General features: G+C 50.3%; 4 protein-coding genes and 1 pseudogene across 10 annotated transcripts in view; 4 read left to right on the top strand and 1 right to left on the bottom strand.

Moving 5' to 3' along the window:
- Window positions 1–25,261, top strand: part of LOC102934537 — a 1,094,240-nt pseudogene that overhangs the window by 96,673 nt on the left and 972,306 nt on the right.
- LOC102933291 (zinc finger protein OZF) overlaps window positions 1–25,261 on the bottom strand; it is a 1,218,290-nt gene that overhangs the window by 374,732 nt on the left and 818,297 nt on the right. The gene's annotated exons all lie outside the window — the stretch shown is intronic.
- LOC114021411 (zinc finger and SCAN domain-containing protein 29) lies at window positions 948–17,196 on the top strand. The gene is made up of 4 exons (XM_037887566.2): window positions 948–3,192; window positions 3,601–3,667; window positions 6,467–6,657; window positions 16,909–17,196. The coding sequence occupies exons 1-4, from the start codon at window positions 3,138–3,140 to the stop codon at window positions 17,046–17,048; spliced, it is 453 nt and encodes a 150-aa protein (XP_037743494.1). The 5' UTR covers window positions 948–3,137; the 3' UTR covers window positions 17,049–17,196.
- LOC119564567 (zinc finger protein with KRAB and SCAN domains 8-like) lies at window positions 17,195–19,152 on the top strand (the record flags this gene model as incomplete). The annotated part of the gene is made up of 1 exon (XM_037887255.2): window positions 17,195–19,152. A coding segment is annotated over one exon (963 nt), but the record flags the coding sequence as incomplete, so codon positions are not given.
- The window catches only part of PFAS (phosphoribosylformylglycinamidine synthase), a 28,750-nt gene continuing 28,191 nt past the window's right edge, over window positions 24,703–25,261 (top strand). For 2 of the 5 annotated variants that reach the window (XM_037887299.2, XM_037887300.2), the window contains exon 1: window positions 24,703–24,870. The gene's annotated coding sequence lies outside the window, so the exon portion shown is untranslated. The remainder of the gene's footprint in view (window positions 24,871–25,261) is intronic. The other 3 variants (XM_043537214.1, XM_037887295.2, XM_043537215.1) reach the window with 3 other exon arrangements.

Raw genomic sequence — 25,261 nt, 5'->3', positions numbered from 1 at the left:
GGATCCTGAACTCAACCAACTCATGGTCACTGCCTCCCAGATTCCCATCCACTTTTGCTTCCCCCACTAATTCTTCCCTGTTTGTGAGCAGCAGGTCAAGAAAAGCTCCCCCCCTAGTTGGCTCGTCTAGCACTTGCACCAGGAAATTGTCCCCTACGCTTTCCAAAAACTTCCTGGATTGTCTATGCACCGCTGTATTGCTCTCCCAGCAGATATCAGGAAAATTAAAGTCACCCATGAGAACCAGGGCGTGCGATCTAGTAGCTTCTGCGAGTTGCCGGAAGAAAGCCTCATCCACCTCATCCCCCTGGTCCGGTGGTCTACAGCAGACTCCCACCACGACATCACTCTTGTTGCTCACACTTCTAAACTTAATCCAGAGACACTCAGGTTTTTCTGCAATTTCGTACCGGAGCTCTGAGCAGTCATACTGCTCTCTTACATACAATGCAACTCTCCCAGCTTTTCTGCCCTGCCTGTCCTTCCTGAACAGTTTATAACCATCCATGACTGTACTCCAGTCATGTGAGTTATCCCACCAAGTCTCTGTTATTCCAATCACGTCATAATTCCTTGACATCACCAGGACCTCCAGTTCTCCCTGCTTGTTTCCAAGGCTTTGTGCATTCGTATATAAGCACTTGAGATAACCTGTTGATCGCCCCTCATTCTCAGTATGAGGCAGGAGCCCTCCCCTCACAGACGTTCCTGCCTGTGTTTCCTCCCGGTATCCCGCTTTCCCACTTACCTCAGGGCTTTGGTCTCCTTCCCCCGGTGAACCTAGTTTAAAGCCCTCCTCACTAGGTTAGCCAGCCTGCTCGCAAAGATGCTCTTCCCTCTCTTCGTAAGATGGAGCCCGTCTCTGCCCAGCACTCCTCCTTCATGGAACACCATCCCATGGTCAAAGAATCCAAAGCCTTCTCTCCGACACCACCTGCGTAGCCATTCGTTGACTTCCACGATTCGACAGTCCCTGCCCTGGCCTTTTCCTTCCACAGGGAGGATGGACGAGAACACCACTTGCGCCTCAAACTCCTTTATCCTGCTCTCCACTCCATTGTCCCATCAGTAATGGAAGTGCGTCCCTCCTCCCAGGAACCAGGGAGCATCACATTTAGACGGTTCCACCTATTGCAAAGGTCCTGTTAGAGTCTCCAATGATACAGGTTGCTCTGGGTTGTACGGAGGAGCAGTTATTTTTGGACAGTTTTTATTTTCATTTAAAATATATTTAAATATTGTGAAAAGCAGGAGCTGCGGGGGGGAAAGTGTCATTTCAGCCTCTGTGACACTGGAAGGAGATGGGGAGATTCCCTCCTTCGCCATCACTCCAGAACGGTTACCCCCTGTCTGAGCCATGCAGAGTTTATCTTCTTCATATTCTATCCCTCCACTTCTCAAAGTGTCCTGTGATGCGGTGTTCCCAGCTGTCTGCGCTTGGAGATGATGCTTTGACTTCTTTAATCCTAAATCGCTATGGCTGGAGAGGAAAGTGTCAAAGACCTGGAAGAGGACTTCAAATGGATCCCAAAGACAGTGGGACATTTGGGGTTTAAATTCCAGTTTCCATCTATTGGCAACACCACTTGTGGGAAGGGGGCTGTTTCCTCCCCCCCCCCCCCCCCCATTGTGAGGATGCTGAAACTTTTGTATATAACGTCACTCAAAAACGAGACAGTGCTGAGTGAAGCAGGTTTGAATGGATCAAAGGAGAATGTCATGGGAGAATCTTGTCCTGATTCTGAGTTATTAGGTGTAACCTGCTCTGGATTTTCCCTTGACACTTTCGTTGTCATGTAGTCTGTCTCTCTGGGACATGGGTTTCTATCTCTCCTGAAGAATGTTTAGTCGCCCAATGGGATATTAGTTTAGTTTGACAGGATGTAGCTCAAATTTACCGGAGACTTTGAGACAAATGACCATTTGCTAAAGTCATTACTTCTCACTTTACTTTTGCTTTTTCCCCACCTCTCCATGATGATGTGGAGAAAGTTGAAGTGCAGTTCTGTCAACAGGAGAGAACTCTCCCATTGACTGGACATGCTAACAAAGAAACAGCCGTGATTTGAAATCTCCACTCGGAAATGGTGACCAGCAGCAGACTGAACAGAAGGAAGTGTATCTGATCACAGGGGAGTTCCATTGTTTAAGTCAATATTGTCTCAGATGATCTGGGGAGAGAATTCCACACTAAGTGACTTGGAACCAGGCAAAATGCCCATGTATTCGGTACCCAGAGCATTTGTAACCCAGGCTGTACAGAAGATCTTTCCTATGATATGGGAAATGCTGCCCGTCACAATACAGTGTGTGGAAGAAATAGAAATGGGGGGGTTTGTTGAATTTATCCTTTGTAGGAGCCACAAATGTGTATAAAATGAAACAAGTGTTAAAAATGGAGTCGCTGCAGAAAAATAGCCATTTTTGAATAGAAATGTCCCTTCTGGTAACTTACAGAGATTCTCATCCAGGCCTGGATCTAGTTCCTAGTCTAGACGGTGCCACCTAATTAAAGAATATTGGGGCATGTTTGGGGAAGCCGTTCCTCACTAACAGTGTTGATTTTTTTGCGTGGTTTGGTAAAGGATTCTACTTCAGAGACATGTAAATGTGCCATAACCCAGGCCAATGATTTAGAAAAAAGTGGGTTAGAAATAGTACACCCCCAGTTCTTGGTTTTCACCCCAATAAAGGAAACTATGATAATCAACAGCCCAAGGAAAATCGTTTGTAGAACACCACTCCCTAGTTCAGTGTCACGGGTTACAGTCCCAAAGGATCCCATGGTTAGATGGAGCACAATCATCCTTCACTGTTTTTGGCTCCAAAGTTGAATGAGGCAGAGAAAGAGAGAGAGTTCTTTAGAGGACATTCCTTCCCCGTGGATCCCAAACTGGCTGCCTGAGTGGGTAACGAGGACTTTCACGCAGTGGAAATAACGGTAACCAGTGAGGGAATGCATGTGTCAGGCTCCGATTTCAGACTGCAGGATACACACATGTTGGGTCCTGATTCTCTGTTTTTGTCTCTTAGGGCTTGTCTACGCTTACAATGCTGCATCTGCAGTGCTGTAAGGAAGAAGCTCTGAGAGCTCTCACATCCGCTCAGTTAATCCACCTCCCCAAGAGGCGGGAGCTATGTCAGCAAGAGGCGCTTTCCTGCCAACACGGTGCGGTCTATATGGGGCGTTAGGTCAGTATAACTAAGTCGCTCAGGGGTGTGGATTTTTCACACCCCGAAGCAATGCAGTTATACCAGTATAGGACTGCAGCGTAGACCAGATTTTGGTTTTCCTCTTGTGTTGTGTGTTTGCATCCCTTCTCCTCTATGCCCTCCTACTTTGAAAGATTAAAAAGTGTGAAAATACAAGGAAGGTGTTTTTTCTCATGATGCAAATATTCCCCCAGAGGAGACCCCTTGGCACCAACACACACCGCAGAAGATCTGGAGATCTGCGATCTCCCATGAGTAGGACCACAACTTGACTCAAAGGTTCATTTAGTGACTGTCCTAATTAAAGGAAAATTAACACGTAGGGCAAGTTTTTGTGATCTTTGAATATGTTACCTGATTATAGAGACTTGTGCATTATTGTTATAGGGTCACCAATTGATCTGACCAGAAGAGAAGTTCCTTATCCCGGAATCAGGCTACCTGTGTTAACCAGGTGTGACAACCTTAATTATACTGGAAAACTGAAAGTTGTCCTGTGTTTTTTGTTTTGCTAGTAATGCGGAAAACAGTGGCTAATCCTGAAGAGTTTATTTGATGTAATATACTCCCTTTCGCATCAGGAGTTTTGATAGAAAACCTCACTCCAATGGTTAGGGTGGGAGAACGTGTGTGAGAAATACTGTAGAACCAAATATTGGCCCAGTACAGATTTTCATTTTTTGTATTTCAAGCGGAACTTATTTTGATGAGCTTCAAAGTCAATTTCTATTAAAAGGAAAACGACTCGAGGAGACAAGGTGGATAACCTTTTGCCCAGTTAGACTGTAAGGGTCACTGAGTTCCTCCCTTCTCTTATTTGCCAAGGAAAGACAGGACATCTGTCATAGGATGTCTCCATTTATTTTTAAGCATCGTGATGGATGCATCATGTAGGTTTTCTGTTGCATATTTTTGCTACCAGTTCTTGTTATAGGTGCTGACACCCCCTTTCCTTTTGAGGAGGGCAGCTGGTAGAACGTGGCCATTGAACCCTCAGGCCTTAGAGAGATGGAGCCCCTCTGGGAAAGAAGTCATTACATCAGTTCAAACCTTGATTCGTCTCCCTATATGTGAGAAAGCTACTAGCATGGAGGGCTGGGCCAGCTGTCCGATCGCCTGCTTCCTCAACTGTAGCTAGTGTGACTCCCACTAGGCCCCGGAGAAGGGATGAAAAACGGGGGAGGGACTGGGGGAAATGCGGTGTCTTTCCCTGTCTCTGCTGGAAATCAGGGAGAGGAGCAGGGAGAGAAAGGGGGCCATAAAGTCCCTTCAGATTTTGCCTCTTCTCTCTCTCTAATACAGATAAAATTCTCCCCCAGTTTTGCCCCTTTCCCCCCAACTAAAATGTGTATAAAATCCATGTAGATTCCCCCCTTTTCTCTCAAACTATCCACCTTTTCTCGCTTCCCCTTCTCTGAGTTTGCCCCATTTCTCTCCCCAGTTCTCAAAATGTCAATTTCAAATCATCTCTGATGTGGGGGGAGTTCCCCCACCCATTTGATATGCAGCGATTGTGGGGAATTGTCCTGAATCATTCCCCCAAATGGGCAGGGGGTTAGTGGGAGCTGTTTGGGGGAGTCCTGAGACACAGCTGCTTCTGGGGTGGAGATGGGGTGGCCCTTCTCTGCCAGCAACAGGGCATGGAAGGGGCCAGGGATTTCCCCATACCCCCGAATTTCCCCATCACCGGTCATAGACTCATAGAATATCAGGGTTGGAAGGGACCTCATGAGGTCATCTAGTCCAACCCCCTGCTCAAAGCAGGACCAATCCCCAATTTTCAGCCCAGATCCCTAAATGGCCCCCTCAGGGATTGAACTCACAACCCTGGGTTTAGCAGGCCAATGCGCAAACCACTGAGCTATCCCTCCCTGCCCCTTGCGTGTGATTCATAGATGGGAACCCCTCTCCAGGAGCCTAGTGGCTTCCCTGCTTGACTCCAGGTGTGAGGGGCTCTCAATCTTCCTTGTTGGCGTCATGCCACTTGAATTAACGAACGGAATAAATTCAGTATTAATTGGGCCACAGACAGCAGGAGAATCCCTCTTTAGCCCAGCGCGCAGGCGCTCCCCTGAAAGGCAGGACACCCCTGTTCCACTGTTAACTCTCGCCCCCCGGATGAGTGCCTTGCCCCTGGACGAACCGCAACGAGAGGCCTCACCCTCCTCCCTGTCCCATTTGGGTGACCTCTGTTGCTCCTGAATTATCGGGGCTAATTCCCTTGCCTTGTCCCTAGGGCTGGGGGATTTTGACACTCCCTCCCACTGCACCTGGCTGATTAGATTCTCTGATTTCCCACAAGGTGCTTTCCTGCCATCTAATCCCCCCTGAGATATTGCTGACCCCCTTACCATGCATTACTAGGCTGAATCCCACTTGCTCACGCTCCCTGACCCCTGGCTTCCCTTGGATTGTCTCATTTTCACTGGTCCCTTCTGTCAGTAAGATGGTGACCCAGGGAAGTTCCCCCTCTGGTTGGAGTCGCTACATTCTGGGACAGAGAGGTGGTTTAGGTGTCCCTTGGACGATGAGATGCAGATAATTAAATATGGAGCACCAGAGGAGCTGTCCCCAGGATTTCCCTGCTTAGAAATGAGCTTGAATACAGCCTGGCCCACCTCCACAAAGATGCGTCAGAATTGGAAAAAGAACAGCGAAGGGCAACAAACGTGATTAGGGGTATGGAAAACGTCTGCGCGAGGGGAGATTAAAAGAACCGGAAATGGTCACCTCAGAAGGGAGACAACTGAGGGGGGCATATGATCGAGATCTATAAAACCATGAGTCATGTGGAGAAAATGAATGAGGGGGTGTTATTTACCCCCCCATTGCACTCACAAGGGCTAGGGGTCACCCAAAGCATCTCCAGGGCTATGAGGAAAGGGAGATGCTGAGAAGGGCATGGGCAGGTAAGAAATTAGTTAAACCCCCTCCGAAAAAATCTCAGGGCCTGCAGGAAACAGCCGGGACCCTGGGAGCTCTCGGAGTTCAGGGTTGTCCCCCTCAGATGTGCTATCCATATGGCTCATGGCTTCCCATCCATCCGCATGGACACCGGGCAGCAGCTCCCTCTCTGACCTCCTTTCCCCCTGAGTTTTCAGATGGGAGGTGGAAGCAGAATTGGTCCCCTCCTCTCTTCCCCTCTGGGGCACAGTTTGGTGGGTTCAAGTCCTGTTGTTTTTTCTCCCATCTCTCCAACCATTTAATCTGGTTTCTTCCCAACTAGCCAAGGTTTCCTTTCTCCTCGGCACAGGGAGCAACCCTCCTCCCCGCCTCCCAGCAGCCGAGACGGGAGGATGAGCAAGAACGAGGGGGGGACGCCTCAGCCGCGAAAAGCCGAGCCAGAAGAACCACATGGGAGATTGGCAGGAAGATGTAAAGGGAAGGTTTCCCAGAATCGTGAGCAGGGGAAAGCCTACGAGAGGCAGTCAGGGAAGAAAGAAGGTGAACCCATTAATGCCAGGCTGAGTTTGCCCCATGCCAGAAGCTGCACTCCCCCCCAGCCACTTCAGCCAGACCTGTGGGGCCCATCTCAGGACCCTCGCTGGCCTGGCCAGGCTCTGCGCACAGTCCCCCGGGCAGCCGCCTGCCCGCACTGACCTTGCTGCTTGTCTTATATAGGGCCCTTCTGGCCCCGGATTGGTCGCTCCATCACCCCCTCTGATTGGCCACGCCTCTGCAGTCACTCTAGGCTGCCTGGAGGACTTCTCGCTGCTCTTTTCTGGGGCAGGGTGATGCAGGGCCACGGAGCCTCCAGCAGGGGGCCTCCGGACCTAGTCCCTCCTGCCCCACCCCTCCCCACTGTCCGAGAGACATCCAGCCCCATAACCCCTCCTTTTCCCTTTTTAAAGTGGTGCTGACGTGGAGGTCAGGAGAGGTGGGAAGAGGCTCCCCCCAGGGACCAGCCTCTGGCTCTGTGGGGAAGTGGGTTCATTAGATCCTACCATCAGAGGTCTCTGGTTATTGCTATGGGATTGAGGTGCAGGATCTCTGTTCCTTTAGGTCCTTGTACTGCACACAACACCATGGTACGTGAAATTGCATAAGCCTGATTGAATACCTTTCACTCTCCTTTCAGTTTCACGTTGTTCTTTCTTGTCTTGTCCTCTCCCCTGCGGGAGAAGCTTGTGCACCGGAGTGGCTCATTTTGGTAGGGCTGTCTGCTTGTTTCGCTTTCCGGTGGTGGTTCCAAATAGACTCGTTGGTACATATTTGCCGTTAGAGGAGGCAACATTTAAAAAATAAATGCACCTTGCCTTCAGCGTGGAAGGTGGTGAGGTTTGAGATGGTCCTTAGTTCCTAGGAGAGTCCATTCCAGAGTCTCAGAGAAAGCTCTGTCTCCCGCACAGATGAGCTGGGTTAAAAAAAAAAAAAAAGATAATTTCATGGAGGATGAGCCCATCAAAGGTTATTAACCAAGATGGTCAGGGATACAACCCCCTGCTCCAGAGGTCCCTAAACCTCTGGCTGCCAGAAGCTGGGACTGGATGACAAGGGATGGGTCACTCGCTGATCGCCCTGTTCTGTTCATTCCCTCTGAAGCACCTGGCACCGGCCGCTGTCAGAAGACCCAGTCTGGCCGTTCTTATGAGCCTTACCCTTCCCGTAGAGAGCTCCGTTGTGCCAGGTGGTAAAGGCCCGATCATCATCCACTAGGATTGTTACCCCGGAATTTGACAGCCCTGCGTATACCCTGGACGTGACAGCCCGGCCGTCAGTGATTTTGTGGCTGAAACCCTAATACCACCTAGGTAGGAATGATCTTAGGCCTTTGTGAGACAAGGTCAGACAGCGGCAGGCTTGCAGTTTGTTAACCAGAATGGGAGGATGGGACAGAAAGTTATGGAAGTGAACACAGCGACCTGGGTTTGAAGTGCCCCTGACGTATTGTTGTTATGGCTAGAAATACTAGAAGTGTTTTGAGATAACGAGCAGTTGGTTGAAATTAGGAGAATTGGTGACCCAGTAGAGGAGTCTATAGGTTATGTGCTTTGTTAGAGTTTGCCATAAAAGATTAGGTGAAAGTAAACGCCTTGGAGAAGCCCGAGGGAGCTTTTCTTAGGGCAAGGAGCTGGCATCTAAACCCCGCATCAGCTGGATGGAAAGAGGGCCCCTGGAAGCCCGGCTGGTGATCACTCAAAACCATCTCAGACTGTGGTTAACTTTATCTGGGTTGTCCTAAACCTACTGCGTGCGTGTGCGTGCGCGTTTAATATCTAATAAATCGTAGTTTTAGAGAAGAGCACGCTTGCTTGTATCAATCTTTTATCAGACGGCAGCCCTGTGTTCCCATTGATTTATTCCTGACCCTGCCTGCAGAGAAACAGCTGGATCTGTGCTGACCTTCATTAAAGCTCCCTCTAAGCCCTGCCAAGGTGGGGACGGTCGCCAGCTAGGACTAGCCCCAGACGCTGCTGACAGGAACTCCTGATCAGAGAGTCCAGGTGATTGAGAGAGACCTCAGGGAAAGCGCTGGGGACAGGCAGGAAATTGACTGCACAGTGAGCCCTTCCTCCTCCCCCATCTCTGCTCCTCGTGTATCTGGGAGGACACCCCAGAGCTGCGGTCATCATCAAGATTAAGGCCAAAAGGGATGATTCCATCAGCGAATCTGACCGGCTTCACCCAGGCCCTTAAATTTCTCCCACTGACCCTGTATGGGGTCCCATAACTTGTTGTGGATAAAGCTTATCTTCCTGACTGGCATCCAGCCTTTCTGGCCCTGGCAGAGCTGGTTCTGTGATGGGGAGAGAGAGCCCCCAAGAATGGGGTGGTGACCAAGTTTCGCATCTTGAGGGCGGAAGGAAATAGGAGAGGGAGAGAGACTGAAGAGGACTGGTGTGGAGAAAGTAAATCAGGAAGTGTTATTTACTCCTTCTCATAACACAAGAACTAGGGGTCACCAAATGAAATGAATAGGCAGCAGGTTTAAAACAAACCAAAGGAAGTATTTCTTCCCCCAACACCCTGTCAACCTGTGGAACTCCTTGCCAGGGGCTGTTGTGAAGGCCAAAAGTATAACTGGGTTCAAAGAAGAATTAGATAAACTCATGGAGCATACGTTCACCAATGGCTATTAGCCAAGATGGTCAGGGATACAACCCCAAGCTCTGGGTGTCCCTAAACCTCCAATTTCCAGAAGCTGGGACTGGACAGCAGGGGATGGATCACTAGGAATTCCCTGTTTTGTTCATTCCCTCTGAAGCACCTGGCTCTGGACACAGTCGGCAGACAGGACACTGGACTAGACAGACCATGGGTCTGACGCTGTATGGCCGTTCTAATGTTCTTATTCAATTTCCTCTGTCGCTGACTTCTGCCAGTTCTTCCTCAGTCTTCTTCACTTTCTCTTTCCTCCCTCAAGTATCTAATTCAATATTTGCTTATATGTATCCCATCTTCCCTGCAGTGCACCTGTCCCAGCTACCTGCCCCACCTTCTTGGCTCCCAGTAGGAGTGGGAGGTGGGGGGGCCAAACAACTTAGTGTTAAGAAAGACCCGGACTAATGTCTGCGTGTGATTGTCTAACAGGGTTGTTTGTGATTGTGGGGGACAGAGCTCGGAAGCCCTGGGGCTCACTTCTGGTTTATGTCTTATGTTACTAAGAATCTCATGCTTCAGGGTGTCAGATGGCCCCGTGCAGGGGTCAGGAAGGGATTTTTTCCCCCCAGTGTATTCTGGGAGGTTTTTTTATCTCCTTTCGCTGGCCCTGGCTGGAGATGGGACAGTGGGCAGAGGGGGGGCGCTGAGGGCTCTGAGAAGGATCCGGGAGTTGTGGTGGATCACAGCCTCAACACGAGTCAGCAATGCGATGCTGTTGCAAAAAAAGCACATGTAATTTAAGGCTGCATTAAGAGAGGCACCGCACGCACGTCACGGGAGGTGATAGTACCGCTCTGCTCAGCGCGGGTTCGGTCTCAGCCGGAGCACCGTGTCCAGCTTCGGTCACCGATGTATAGAAAGGATGTGGGGGAAGTGGAAAGGATCCAGAGGTGAGCGACAAAGATGATCAAAGGGGTGGAATGCAAGCCCGATGGGCAAAGGCTGAAGGGGTTCGGTACATTTAGGTTGGAAAAGAGGAGATTAAGGGTGGATATGATAGCGGTCTTCAAATACTTGAAAGGCTGCTGTAAAAGAGATGTAGAAAAGTTGTTCTCTCTTGCCACCGAGGGCAGGACAAGAGGCGACGGGTTCAAACGACAGCCCAGCAGATAACGGTGAGGACAGCAGGACAGCGGAACAGACTCCTCGGGAGGTCCTGGGAGCTCCTTCACCGGAGGTTTACAGAAGGAGGCTGGACAGCATCTGTCTTGGCTGGCTTGGACACAACAAATCCTGCGCCTTGGCAGGGGGTTAGACTAGATGACCCTTGCGGTCCCTTCTAACCCTTTGGTTCTATGACTCTGATCCTCTGTTTGACCAGATGGTGCGAATCCTTCCAAAAGCGGCGTTTGCTTTTCCTCAGCTTGCACGAATACCTCCAGCGCAGCCACCTTCAGATGTCCCCACACTCCCCCGAGAGCAAAGCTCGTCTGCTGGGTAGGTTTCTTTGCCAGTCACCTGCCCCTTTGCACCTGTTGTCCAGATTCCGTCCTTCACCCTCTTGGTTTTCCCGGCATTTACTTGCAATCTAATTTTTGATTGCCCTGGTTTACGGGTGACCATTTTGTTCCGTGTCAAACTTAGTAAAGCAACGTCCTCAGCAAAGTCAAAGTTTCAGAGTAGCAGCCGTGTTGGTCTGCATCCGCAAAAGGAAAGGGAGGACTTGTGGCACCTTAGAGACTAACCAATTTGTTTGAGCATGAGCTTTCGTGAGCTTTATTAGTCTCTAAAGTCAAAGTTGTGTAACTCCGTCTGCTCCAGCCCATCGGACACGGTCCATAATGCCTTCTGCTGCCGGCTTCGTCAGCCACTCTCTAGCGAATGGAAAGAGGATTGGTGATGAGACACACCCCTCCTCTCACCCCTCTCACAATATGGAGCCATGCACCAAAGCCTGCATCCAATCCCCCTGCTCATCTCAGAGTTACGAACGCCTGAGTCACGAACGGGCCGGTCACCACACACCTCGTTTGGAACCGGAAGTCCACAATCAGGCAGCAGCAGAGAGCAAAAAAGAAAAAAAAAGCAAATACAGTCCAGTGCCGTGTTAAACATAAACTACCGAAAAAGTAAAGGGAAAAAGCAGAAATTTTCTTCCGCACCGTCAAGTTTCAAAACTGTATTAAGTCAATGTCCAGCTGTAAACTTTTAAAAGACCAACCCTAGCGTTTAGTTCAGAGTTACGAACATTTCAGAGTTACAAACGACCTCCCTTCCCGAGGTGTTCGTAGCTCTGAGGTTCTGCTCTACATCCATCATATAAACTCCTCCTTACGTAGCTCGCTTGTCTGTGTTCCTCAAGGTCTCTCTGTGGTCCCCATCAAACGCTTTCTTGAAGTTGACTACGCTGCCGTAGCTTTTTCGATGAACAGCTGAGGAACGAACATCTGTTCCAAAATGGTCTGGCCGGCTGGACCCCAGCCTCTCTGCTCACAGTGCTTCTTTCCCGCCCTCCTTAATTCAGTCCAGCAGGACGGTAGCCAGGATTAATAACAGCCCGACACCGCTCTAGTTTGTGCGCCAAGATCCCCCTTTTCGGCACTGTCACAATGACACCACGTTTCCAGTCACGGGGCACTTTCTCCTTCACCCTTATTTGGTTAGTTTGGTTAGCTGTTCAATTCGAACTCAGTACCGCTTCTTGAATTCGGTCCACCCCGGGAGCTTTCTCCTGTTGGAGCCCTTTGGCTCCTGCTTTCACTTCTTTGGGTGTTACTGGTCCCTCGTCTAGTTCCCACTTAGCACTGGCCTTTCTCTGAAACCTGGGCATGATCTTTGGCTCCGGGGAGTTTAATCTGGAATGGACTTGCACTTTTCATCGTCTGACTTGTTCTTCGTGCATTTCAACTATCTGTCCATGAGAGTCGCTGATGGGCATCGCCTCTGGGGGTCTGATTTTTCCTGAGCGGCCTTCCACTATTTATTAGAGCTGCTGGAAATCTCTCCTCTCTGCCGCTGCTTCTGCCTCCACAGCTTTCACCGGGACCCAGGCACTTCTGTCTTGCGTGCCTCTCGGCTTTCGTCTTTTGCCCTTTTCCCTCCCGTTCGCCTCTGAGGTCTGCCTCTTGCACGGTTCCTTTTTGGCCCCTCGTCAATCAATGCCCACGTTCCACCTTCTTCCGGCCTCTTCGGTGGCCCGCTGCCGTCTTGTCTGCTGTCCTTTTTCCCGTTCAACCATCTGCCTTACAGACTTTTGATCACCCTGCTCCTGTAAAACACTGGCCCAGTTGCTGAATGCAATCTGGAACCTCCCCCGTCTTTCCTGGACCCGGGACTCCTCTGTCGCTCCAACTCGCCTTTTGTCTCTCTTCGTCATCTGTTTGAATTTCGGTTGTAACGTAGCCGCTAAAGGATAACGCTCTGAGACCCCGTCTGCTGACTCAGGCACCCCCCTGAGCAAATGCCCAACCCTGGGATATACCCGCATGTTCTCTCCGATTGACAGTCGCACTGCGGGCTGATCTTCCTGTGAGCGTCTGAATCCTCTTGTGCTGAAAAAGCCTGTCTCCTGTCTACAGGCTGTTTGTGCCAGGGAGATTCAAGCCCCATTCATAACTCCTTCCCAGCAGGTAGGGTTGTTGCCCATTTGTGCATTGAAGTCCCCTATCATTAACTTAATGTCATGGCTGGGCACACAAGCCGGCACTTGCCGCACTGCTGGTGGAGTATATCCTTCTCGCCATCCTCTGCTGCATTTCCTGTGTCACACAGACAAAACTGCACAGGACCGTTTCAGGGGACAAGACAAGATGTCACGTTTATTATAATAACACGATTTGATTTATGACCAATAACTAATATCTAATACCTATACACACACACCAAAACTTCCGCAGCTGCTAGATAGTTACCAGTCCTGATTGTAGCTTGAGTTCGTGGCTTAGGTTCGTAGCTCGTGGCGGCTAAAGGGCCAGGAAAGCCGGGCACAAGGAAGGGCTGGGGCTCTGTTGGGCATGCACCGATGCCCTTCCATGTTGGCAGCAGAATGGGACCCTCCAAAGTCTTCCATCTCATCCATCCTTTTTGTAGGCTTTAGTTTGAATCCAGAGTCTATTGGTCTTGCTGTGTTAGGCTGCCTCTGGGGCCGGTGTGACTGATCACCTGTCAATTGCAGACATGACTTTCAGCCTGGGAGCTGGCTTTGATGTTTCTTCAGTTGTACTTTTGTTCTTTTCTTTTGAGGGTGGACTCTTCTTGCTTTGTCAGGGCTGTTGTCTGCATCTTCAGCCCTTGGTGTTTACACTTTATTTCATCAGGGCAGGCTGGGGCTGGAGGTTGATTCCATCACCCATACGTACCTCATTCACACAGCAAACTAATAAGATTACAGCAGGGTTTTGCAAAAATGAAGCGAGCATTTTAAAATGGAGTTTGAGTTACAACATGGACAAGTGTCAGGAATGGCAAACAGGGAGCAGAAGTTCCAATATAGACAAATATAATGAATGACAAACAGGGAGCAGACGTTACAATGTTGAAACAGTGCAAGTTTCAGTGATTTAAGCAGCAATTGGATTGAAAGTGAAACTCAATTAGCCAGTTCTCGGGGTACCTGGTTTTATGAATGAATGTAGTTTCATTCATAAAACTTTACTTATGAAGTTTTATTAATAAAGTGAACTATTAAAAACAATTTCATTGATCAGTTCTACACCTGGGGCAGATATCTGGATTACTGTACACTTGACAGGTCTTGTTTGCAGGCTGGTGGTTGTTGGTCTGTCACGCAATGGCTTCCAAAGTCCCCCCAGATAAAGAAAAGAAAGCGTGCACCTGACCAAAAGAGCCAAGGGGAAGGCTAGAACTTTTTAAAACGGGGAAAGAAACTTTCCCTTTGTCGGTTGTTCTCTCTGGGCTGCAGGGACATGGAGCAGCAATGCTGTAAGCAGGGATGCTGTGTAAGATTTGAAGCCGGTATGAAAAATGATCTTCCATACCTAGAAGGAATCATTGGGATAAGGAATGTTTAGCTAGATGCGATCAGGTTTATTTCTTTATTTTGGCTTGTGGACTCCTCTGTGCTAACCCCAGATGCTTTTGTTTGCTTGTAATCTTTAAGATGGACCCCCAAGGACGCTGTTTTGGGTGCTGGATTTTTTGGAATTGCTCTTTTAAAATCTAGCAAAAGCCTAAGTTCCAGGTGTATTTTCTTCCTTTTTGTTTTGAATAAAATTTACCCTTTTTAAGAACAGGATTTGGGTTTTTGTGTCCTCAGAGGTTTGTGCCCGTGTCGTTTGATTAGCTGGTGGCAACAGCTGGTTTCCTTTCTTTGTTTTCTTTCTCCGCTCTTCCCCAGAATGGGGGGGTGAAAGGGCTTGCGGGTACCCCACAGGGAGGAATTCCCAAGTGCTCCTTCCTGGGTTCAAAGGGTTTTTTTTTGCATTTGGGTGGTGGCAGCATTTATCAAGCCAAGGTCAGAGAGAAGCTATAACCCTGGGAGTTTAATACCAGCCTGGAGTGGCCCGTATAAATTTTTAGAATCCTTGCGGGCCCCCAGCTTCCGCACTCGGAGTGCCAGAGTGGGGATTCAGCCTTGACAGTTGTGATGTTACCCAGCGTCATTCCTACACGTCTGTCATGGGTTCATCCTGCTGAGTATAAGATCGTTGCTCCCTCAGACAACACCTCTCCACGCCCTCTCCATCACATCCCACTGACACCAAGTATTCTCTCATTTCTCGCGGAAGCTGTGTCAGCTGTGACGGGGCAAGGCCAGATGGCTATAGAAAAGTAGTGGGAGATAGATATATTAGCTCCAGGCTAAACAAATCCCTGGTACCAGGATAAGTGAAATGGAAGCTGCTCCAGGTCAATTAAGACACCTGGGGCCAATTAAGAACTTTCCAGAAGGCAGGGAGAAGGCTAGGTTGATTGGGACACCTGAAGCCAATCAGGGGCTGGCTGAAACTAGTGAAAAGCCTCCCAGTTAGTCAGGCGGGTGTGCATGTCAGGAGCTGTGGGAGGAAGTTGTGCTGTTGGAGAGGCTGAGTATACACCATATCAAGCACAAGGAAGGAGGCCCTGAGGAAAGGGTGAAGTGGAGCTTGAGGAAGTGAGGGCTGCTGTGGGGGAAGTAGCCCAGGGAATTGTACATGTCATGTTTCTAAAAGGTCAGCTACCATAGCTGATACTATTAGGGTCCCTGGGCTGGAGCCCGGAGTAGAGGGTGGGCCCGGGCTCCCCCCCCCACCTTTGCCCCCTGATTAATCACTGAGACTGGGAGACAACAGAGACTGTGCAAGGAAGGGTAACTTCTCCTCACCTCCCTTGCTGGCTTATGATGAAAACGGCTCAGTAGACTGCGACCCTTGTCTCTAGAGAGAGAAGGGTTACGTGGAGGGTCACAGTGAGCCTCTGAGGCTAGCAAAACCCGCCAGGAAACGTGGGACCCACGGAGGCAAGGACAGAGCTTTGTCACGCAGTTTCCTGTAGTTCACAAAGTACGTGCAGCAAAGTCCTCCATGAGCGGGTCGAAGAATTCTCCTCTTTTTACCCAGGCTTGCGGCCGGCACTGTGGCGAACGGTGAGAGAGTGAGAGCCGGCCTCTGCAATATGCCCGAATGCTGAGAGCCCCTCACCGCAGCACACACCACTCACACCAGTCCACACCGCACACCCATAATAACTCCAAGCATGCGTAGCCCCTCACCCCAGCGAGCACCGGCCGTCCACCTCCTTCCCAAACCAACACCAGTTTCCCAGCCCAGCCCCTCCTACGCCCAGATCACCCCCACACAACGCAACCGGCAGGCACAATAGCCCCAAACACCGCTCTGAAGCCTAAAACGCCTGTTGAATCAGGCTGAGGTGACAGCAGCAGCTAACAGGGTCAACGAGAGATCGTCTTGTTGATCTCCACGTTCAGTCATCACGGGGATTTGCCATCTCTTGCCGTCCAATTTTTCAGTTCTCAGCCATTTTCAGCTTCTTTATGCACTTGACTTTCAGCTGCTCATTACCAGTTCCTCCCCCGATATAGCCGAGGATTACCTTTGCCTTTCACGCTGGTGTCTTATAATCCATCCTCTGAGTGACTAATACACCCGGGTCTTTCTCCTCTGTCATCCCCAGCAGATGAGTCTCCAGTTTATAGATCCGGAATTATTGTGACTGATTCCCCAGCCTCCTCCACACACTTGGGGATCTTCCAAATCCCTTCCACTGCATCTGGTTCACTACGTTCCCTAATTCCTCAAAAGGGGCTTTCTTGGCCTCCCAAGCCCTCAGCTGCTGCATTCAGTGAAAGCCCCTGTTCCTTACTGCGCCAAACCCATCCTCACCGGTCCCAGCTTCCTGGTGATTCTCTCATTGCCACAGGGCCTCTCTGTGTCAGTATAAAGCAGTCCCAGGGTGACTCCCCGCTCTGGCTGGGACATAGAGATGCTGTCTCTGAGTTTTAGGAACCCCCTTTCGTGATGAGTGTCTGGCTGTGTGTGTTCTCAGCAGAGCACGGATACTCTTGGATTACCTGGGGGGCTGGGCCCAGAATGTTACTGTTTAGAAATAACCCGGGGTTAAAACAATAGAACTTTCCCGGTTACAAATGTCCCATGAATTCACCCAGTCTCACTTGTTTTCTTTCCCTTTGAACAGGGTTGCCGATTTCCAAAGCGGATGTGATCTCCCAGCTGGGAAAAGGGGAAGAACCCTGGGTCCCGGAGCTCCAGGGCTCCAAGAAAAGACAGAGTCTGCGAGGCGTCCGCACGGGTGAATTCATTAAACCCACTCTCTGAGCTCAGGATTGTCTCCTGCAGGTGTCGTAGCCTCGGGGCAGATATCGCTTATGGCTTCCTCCCTATCCTGTCCGATGCCTGGCTGCAGCTCCCTCCCTGGTCTCCCTTCCCCCTGAGTGTTCGAGGGGGTGTGAGGGCAGAATTGATCCCTGCCTCTCTCCCTCAGGGGGAGGAGTGTCAGGGATTCAGCTCCTAATTCTTTCAGTCTCCACAGCACTTCCTTCAGTTTGTTGCCCCGTGAGCCTTTCCCCTTTTGGCTGGGCCCGGGGAATGACCGATCGCTGGATTCTTTCTCGCTGTCCCGGCAGGTGATTCGATGGTGGGTGAGAACGCGGAGCAGAACCCTCAGGAGGAAGACGCTGAGCGATGAAGGATTATCGCGGACACCCTCAGGGAATGTGTCCAGACGTCGTGAGCAAGGAAAAGCTTGTGAGAGTCAGCACAGGCCAGAGCAGCAACAGGGAAACCAGCCACGGGAGAAAGTGGATAAATCCACTAATCGTCAGCGAACTCACAAGCACCTCAAAGCAATCACAGCCCAGCAGAGAATCCCCACGGCAAAGAGAAAAAACCCACGCACCGAGTGTGGGAAAAACTTCAGTTACCACTCAGACCTTCTTATACACGAGAGACTCCACACGGGGCAGAGACCTTACAAACGCTCCGAGCGTGGGAAAAGCTTCCACCGGAGCTCAGCCCTTGTTACACACCAGAGGATCCACCTGGGAGAGACCCCCTATGAATGCGCTGAGTGCGGGAAAAGCTTCTCGGTGAGCTCGCACCTTATGCGACACCAGGGCACCCACACCGGCGAGAACCCTTATAAATGCGCCGACTGTGGGAGAAGCTTCAAACAGGGCTCCAACCTTGTGGCACATCCGAGAATTCACACGGGAGAGGGACCCTGTATGTGCTCTGAGTGCGGGAAACGCTTCACTCAGAGCTCAGCCCTCATTAAACACCAGCGGATCCCCAAGGGAGACGAACCATATAAAGGCCTGGACAAAGGTTTTGCCTCCTGCAGAGTGGCCCTGAAAGGGTGTTTGCACCATTCGCTCACTGTGGTCTCGCAGGGGAGTTGCTTGCTTTTACAGCTTGCCCTCCGGTAAATCCCATGATCCTTTCTATCAAGTCTTCTGTCCCATTAGTCATGGGAGTGTGTCCCCCTCCTACCAGGAATGTCCATCCGCCCCCGGAGTGGGAGACAGAGCTGATCTCAACTAGCCACACTGAGGTCAAATCTATCTCGGCCTCAAGTCCACGGGCATCATTTTAAACTGTTTCTCCTCCAGCCCACCCCCCACCTGCAAGCTGACTGGGGTGAGTCCGAGAGATTCGCTCTTTCCCCATCACCGTCTGGCCCCCGCCCAGCAGCAGCAGCTTCTGCCTGAGCTACACAGAGTTTGTCCTCCTTACATTCTCCTGGGGGGCTGAAAGGGGTCATTTCAACCGTTGGAAACAAAGTAATTTTCTTTTAAAAATTACGAACAAACATTTGGCTTAGAGAAATGAGAGAGGGGAGGCGAGCTCGACTAATTGTTTATCTTACTGCAACTCAAGGGACTGGCTTCCACGTTATTTCTGTTACAATCTTTTTTTGTATGCCTCTCCGTGGAGAGTTTTTAACCCTATTAGAGTAGGCTCAGCTTTACAGGGGTACTTTTCTCCAGGTACGTTGAGACCAAGGTATATTGTTTCTCAAAATTATGGGGATTCCGTTCTCTGGTATATCCTTAGACAACTAAGAATGTTTATAAATGGGCAAAATAATTTGCTTTAAGGGCAGGTGTACCCTGTAGGTTATTAATGAATAACCAGCCCGTTTATAATTGGGCAAAGTGACAAATCATAGCTAAACCCTATGAAAACGAAGAAAATATTCAGATCTGTTCATTAGAAGACGCCATTTAAGGACCTGTTTTCAAACAGACCAATTATGAATATCAAGAATTTTTAAATCCCGCTATTTCTTTGTTTATCAATGTTTAGCCCTTTTCTCATCTCCAGTAAGTCATGGTCTGACCACTTGAGAAACTGTTTGTATTTTAAGTGACAACACCACTTTCAAATTCCAATAAAATCAAAACACGAGTTCAAATCTAAACCCCTGGCGTTGTCCCAGCCCTGGACTACACAACAAACTTATGTCGGTGTAAGTGCATTGCTCCGGGGTGTGGAAAATCCACACCCCTGAGCAATGTAGTTATACTGACCTAACTCCCAGTGTAGACAGCGCTTTTCAGGGAAGTGGCGTACCTACGCCCATGGGAGACGCTCTCCTCTTGGAATAGCTACAGCAAAGCAACTGCAGGTGTAGACAAGCCCTTAGTTAACGTTCTCTTGCCGATCCACGTTGAGGTTTTGGGGAGGTTTTCCTTGGGTTGGATTCTTCTTGAGTCTTCTCTGTTTTGCTTAGTGGTCTGTGGCAGCTTGCTTGCAGAGCTGGATGGGGTGTGCTTGCTATCCAAGCAGGATTCTTTTATACCCTTCTGATGTTCATGAAATGATGGGAAACCTCCCCCCCTCCTTCATAGAATCATAGATTCATAGATCATAGATTATCAGGGTTGGAAGGGACCTCAGGAGGTCATCTAGTCCAACCCCCTGCTCAAAGCAGGACCAATCCCCAACTAAATCACCCCAGCCAGGGCTTTGTCAAGCCTGACCTTAAAAACTTCCAAGGAAGGAGATTCTACCACCTCCCTAGGTAACGCATTCCAGTGTTTCACCACCCTCCTAGTGAAAAAGTTTTTCCTAATATCCAACCTAAACCTCCCCCACTGCAACTTGAGACCATTACTCCTTGTCCTGTCCTCTTCTACCACTGAGAATAGTCTAGAACCATCCTCTCTGGAACCACCTCTCAGGTAGTTGAAAGCAGCTATCAAATCCCCCCTCATTCTTCTCTTCTGCAGACTAAACAATCCCAGTTCCCTCAGCCTCTCCTCGTAAGTCATGTGTTCCAGACCCCTAATCATTTTTGTTGCCCTTCGCTGGACTCTCTCCAATTTATCCACGTCCTTCTTGTAGTGCGGGGCCCAAAACTGGACACAGTACTCCAGATGAGGCCTCACCAATGTCGAATAGAGGGGAACGATCACGTCCCTCGATCTGCTCGCTATGCCCCTACTTATACATCCCAAAATGCCATTGGCCTTCTTGGCAACAAGGGCACACTGCTGACTCATATCCAGCTTCTCGTCCACTGTATCTCAGTGGAATCTCGTATTCCATTTGAATCTCAGGCGTGCTGAGATTCAAAGTTGGTTGTGTTCACTCTTTCGTTGACTTTACACCTTGCCTTAGGTCAGAGGATCCCAAACCTATTTTCCTGCAACGCCCCCCCTCATCCCTCCATGGGAGTCACATAACAACCCCCACAACTCTGCCCAGCCTGGGCACAAAGTGACTCACTGAGTGGGGCGGGCAGCTCACCCTGAGGTGACACAAAGACCCAGCCGGCTCCATTCCCCACAGGAGCTACTTATATAAACAATGGGTTTCAGAGGAGCAGCCGTGCCAGCCTGTATCCGCAAAAAGAACAGGAGGACTTGTGGCACCTTAGAGACAAATAAATTTGTTAGTCTCTAAGGTGCCACGAGTCCTCCTCTTCTTTATATAAACAATGAGATCAGGCATGAACGTTTGCATTTAGATACAAAATATTTGCAAATATACATTTCAAAAGACGTTTATTCCATCTTAAGCATTTGACAAACAGCAAAACCTTTCACTGGAAATGTGAGGTAGAAGGCACCAGTATCTTCTATAAAACATTTCCCACCGTACACGTTCTCCAAGTTTAAAGAATGACGACTTCAGTGGGTTTACGAAATAAATTAATTTCAATAAGGATATTTCTCAAGCTCTGTGTGCAGGGTTAAGCTGAGGTTTTTCCTTTGCAAAGAAGAAGGTTAAAAGATGCACTTTATGACTTCATTTGTTGTTCTTATAACACCTTGTTGCAACTGGGTCTCTTCCTGAAAACATGAATGTTTTACCTGCTTCGAGTGACCATTTGTTTGCGAAAGCAATTCAACGTCTATCAAAAATACCATGCAAAGCACAAATTTCAATTACAAATGCAGCTTTTAAACATAGTACAAAGAAAACAGTGTAAAGTTAAAGCAAGGTGACATTTAAAGGGCAGCTTTCTAAGTCATCCTTATGACCAAGGAGGGATTATTTGCTTGTTCTCGGGAGATAAGGTAGAAAGTGTGGGGGAATCCCTTCTGCGTTTCAGGCAGGACCAAGCCACGCACAGGAACACATGGAGACTGGAGTCTGGTCGCGTTTATTGTAGCAGAAGCATAGCTGAACGATACTCGATTCCCAACCCCACATCCCGAGGAGTGAGCACCGAGATCCTTTCACGTTTCCCCTTTATTGTCATCATCTGCCCGCCCCCTCCCCAGGTGGACAGCCTATACTCTTTCCTCTTCTCCAAAAGGTTTTCTTCATTAGTTCCTTCTGGAAGCCAGGGCACCCGTGCCCACACCTTACAAGAGTCAACCTGGACCTCTGCGAAGTACTAGGTGAGCAAATGAAATCACAGAACTAATCATGCGAAATACAATTTAAATTCATTCGTAAAATGTATAAAATCATATTCCTTGAACATACCATCATTAGTCAAGATAGGACTATCAGCAGCCGTGGAAATATTTACTAATATGATCATGTGAGCCTGGACTCCAAATTGGGCCAGTAACTTTCCATGCACCTGCGCTGGGCTAGGCTATAAATTGCGAGCTGAGACATCACTGCTTGACCTCTTTCCTGCTCCAATCCTCCGAGCTGTGGATATACAAGTAAAAGGGGTGTTTTGCACAATGGACTGACGACCGTCCAATCTTTTTGCAGGGCCCAGGGAGACTTTTGCAAACCAGCAATCTATTCCCTCGCTGCCCCAAACCTGATCTAAGGGCTTTGCCATCATTTGTGTGCATATGTTCTATTAACCCTTTATAACTCCTCCCCGGGCCCACCAATCGACACTACCAAGAGACACCTCCTCATCAATTATTGGGAGTGGATCACATCCGCCCTGACTAAATTGGCCTTGTCAACACTGGTTCTCCACTTGTGAGGTAACACCCTTCTCTTCATGTGCCAGTATATATTTATGCCTGTAGCTGTAATTTTCACTCCATGCATCTGAAGAAGTGGGGTTTTTACCCACAAAAGCTTATGCCCAAATCAATCTGTTAGTCTTTAAGGTGCCACCAGACTCCTCGTTGTTTTTGTGGATAGAGACGAACACAGCTACCCCTCTGATGCTATAATGAGATAACTGGCTCTGTGGACATGGGGAAAGCAGTGGACACGATATATTTTGACTTTAGCAAAGCTTTTGATATGGTTTCCCACAGTGTTCTTGCCAGCAAGTTAAAGAAGTATGGGCTGGATGAATGGACTATAAGGTGGGTAGAAAGTTGGCTAGATCGTCGGGCTCAACGGGGAGTGATCAATGGCTCCATGTCTAGTTGGCAGCCGGTATCAAGTGGAGTGCCCCAAGGGTCGGTCCTGGGGCCGGTTTTGTTCAATATCTTCATAAATGATCTGGAGGATGGCGTGGATTGCACCCTCAGCAAGTTTGCAGATGACACTAAACTGGGAGGAGTGGTAGATATGCTGGAGGGTAGGGTTAGGGTCCAGAGTGACCTAGACAAATTGGAGGATTGGGCCAAAAGAAATCTGATGAGGTTCAACAAGGACAAGTGCAGAGTCCTGCCCTTAGGACGGAAGAATCCCACGCACCGCTACAGACTAGGGACCGAATGGCTCAGCAGCAGTTCTGCGGAAAAGGACCTAGGGGTGACAGTGGACGAGAAGCTGGATATGAGTCAACAGTGTGCCCTTGTTGCCAAGAAGGCTGATGGCATTTTGGGATGTATACGTAGGGGCATTACCAGCAGATCGAGGGAGGTGATCGTTCCCCTCTATTCGACATTGGTGAGGCCTCATCTGGAGTCCTGTGTCCAGTTTTGGGCCCCACACGACAAGAAGGACGTGGATAAATTGGAAAGAGTCCAGCGGAGGGCAACAAAAATGATGACGGGACTGGAACACATGACTTATGAGGAGAGGCTGAGGGAACTGGGGATGTTTAGTCTTCAGAAGAGAAGAATGAGGGGGGATTTGATAGCTGCTTTCAACTACCTGAAAGGGGGTTCCAAAGAGGATGGATCTAGACTGTTCTCGGTGGTAGCAGATGACAGAACGAGGAGTAATGGTCTCAAGTTGCAGTGGGGGAGATTTAGGTTGGATATTAGGAAAAACTTTTTCACTAGGAGGGTGGTGAAACACTGGAATGGGTTACCTAGGGAGGTGGTGGAATCTCCTTCCTTAGAGGTTTTTAAGGCCTGGCTTGACAAAGCCCTGGCTGGGATGATTTAGTTGTGGATTGGTCCTGCTTTGAGCAGGGGGTTGGACTAGATACCTCCTGAGGTCCCTTCCAACCCTGATCTTCTATGATTGTATGAAAATGCCAAGGTCAGGGAAGGCTGCAAATGGCATATACCATCTACTCCCAAAACTGGTGGTTAACACTGAAGTTAGACTCACCAACCAGTCACAAACTGTGCTCCTGTTCCCCCTCACTGGTTATCAAGAAGCAGGAAAAAAAAAAAAATCACACAGCCCCCTTTATTGCCTTCCAGTTCTCTGACTCCCAATCAGCACCGAGGTCCCATACAGTGAGAAGTTATTTAAAAACTCTCCTCACTATACAAGATGTTCTTCTGACCCCAAAGGGCCAGCCACGTTGCCAGGTCAGGATGAGGTTGATCTTACTAAAGGATGGGCTGGTACTTTGGGTATCTAAAGCTAAACGTTTATGTTAGACAAGAAAGAAAGAAGAAGGAGCGAAAAGAGAAATGGTAAAGCGCTCACATACACACAGATCTTGGCACGGGCGGGTTTCCTGGCTTGGCAGTCCCTCTGGCACGCACCCACAGCTGGGATGGGTCTGTCCGTCCGTCCTTCGTTGGCAGAGAACTTGCTCCAGAGGCAGGAATCACCTGGACGGGGCCGGGTCTCTGCCCCTCGCACCTGCCCCAGAGCACCCCTGCCTGCCCTGGACAGCGGGCGGCTATGGGAGCGGCGCCAGGGAGATGCCGTGACCCCCCCAGTCCGGGTATAGGGGAGATGGTGGGACCCCCCCCAGTCCGGGTATAGGGGAGATGCCGAGACCCCCACCCAGTCTGGGTATAGGGGAGATGCAGTGACCCCCCCGGTCCCGTTATAGGGGAGATGCCGTGACCCCCCCACTCCGGGTATAGGGGAGATGCCGTGACCCCCCCCCAGCCCGGGTATAGAGGAGACGCCATGACCCGCCACCCCGGTCCAGGTATAGGGGAGATGCAGTGACCCCCCCAAATCTGGGTATAGGGGAGATGCCGTGACCCCCCGCAGTCTGGGTAGAGGGGAGACGCCGAGACCCCCCCCGTCCGGGTATAGGGGAGATGCAGTGACCGCCCCCCCAGTCCGGGTATAGGGGAGATGCAGTGACCCCCCCCCCAGCCCGGGTATAGAGGAGACGGCATGACCCCCCACCCCGGTCCAGGTATAGGGGAGATGCAGTGACCCCCCCAAATCCGGGTATAGGGGAGATGCCGGGACCCCCCCCGTCAGGGTCTAGGGGAGACGCCGTGGCCATGCTGTGGGGGGGGATTTCGGGGGGGGCCGATCGCCAAGGGCGCCGCGCTGCTCCCCCCGCCCAGCGGGGGGGCGGAGTCACAGGAGGGAGCCCCGCCCCCGGCCCCGGCCCCGCCCCCGGAGTGACGAAGCGGCGGCGGGAAACGGGGTTTGGTTCCATGAGGTCGGTTGGCCGCGTGAGGGGCGCGCGGGGGGGGGCGGGGGCCGGCGCCGCTGCCCCTCCCCCCCTCCCCCGCCTGGGGGGAGCCCTGGGCCTTGGCCCGCGCTGGGGGGGCGCTTCGGGGGGGGCGGGGTGGTGTGTAGGGGCGCTGGGGGAGTGTATGGGGGCTCTGGCGGTGTGGAGGGGTTTAGGGGGGGTGCGAGGGTGTAGGGGGCGCTAGGGTTATGTGGGGCGGTTTATGGGGGTGCTGTGGGGGGGTGTAGGGGGTGCTGTGGGGGTGGGGGGAGTGTATGGGGGCTCTGGGGGTGTGGAGGGGTTAGGGGGGTGCGGGGGTGTGTGGGGGGTGTAAGGGGCGCTAGGGTTATGTGGGGCGGTTTATGGGGGTGCTGTGGGG

Source organism: Chelonia mydas, chromosome 28, assembly GCF_015237465.2.
Source record: "Chelonia mydas isolate rCheMyd1 chromosome 28, rCheMyd1.pri.v2, whole genome shotgun sequence".
NCBI classification, from domain to species: domain Eukaryota; kingdom Metazoa; phylum Chordata; order Testudines; family Cheloniidae; genus Chelonia; species Chelonia mydas.
Note: the sequence above shows the minus strand (reverse complement) of the source record. Positions and strands in the feature narration are given on the sequence as shown.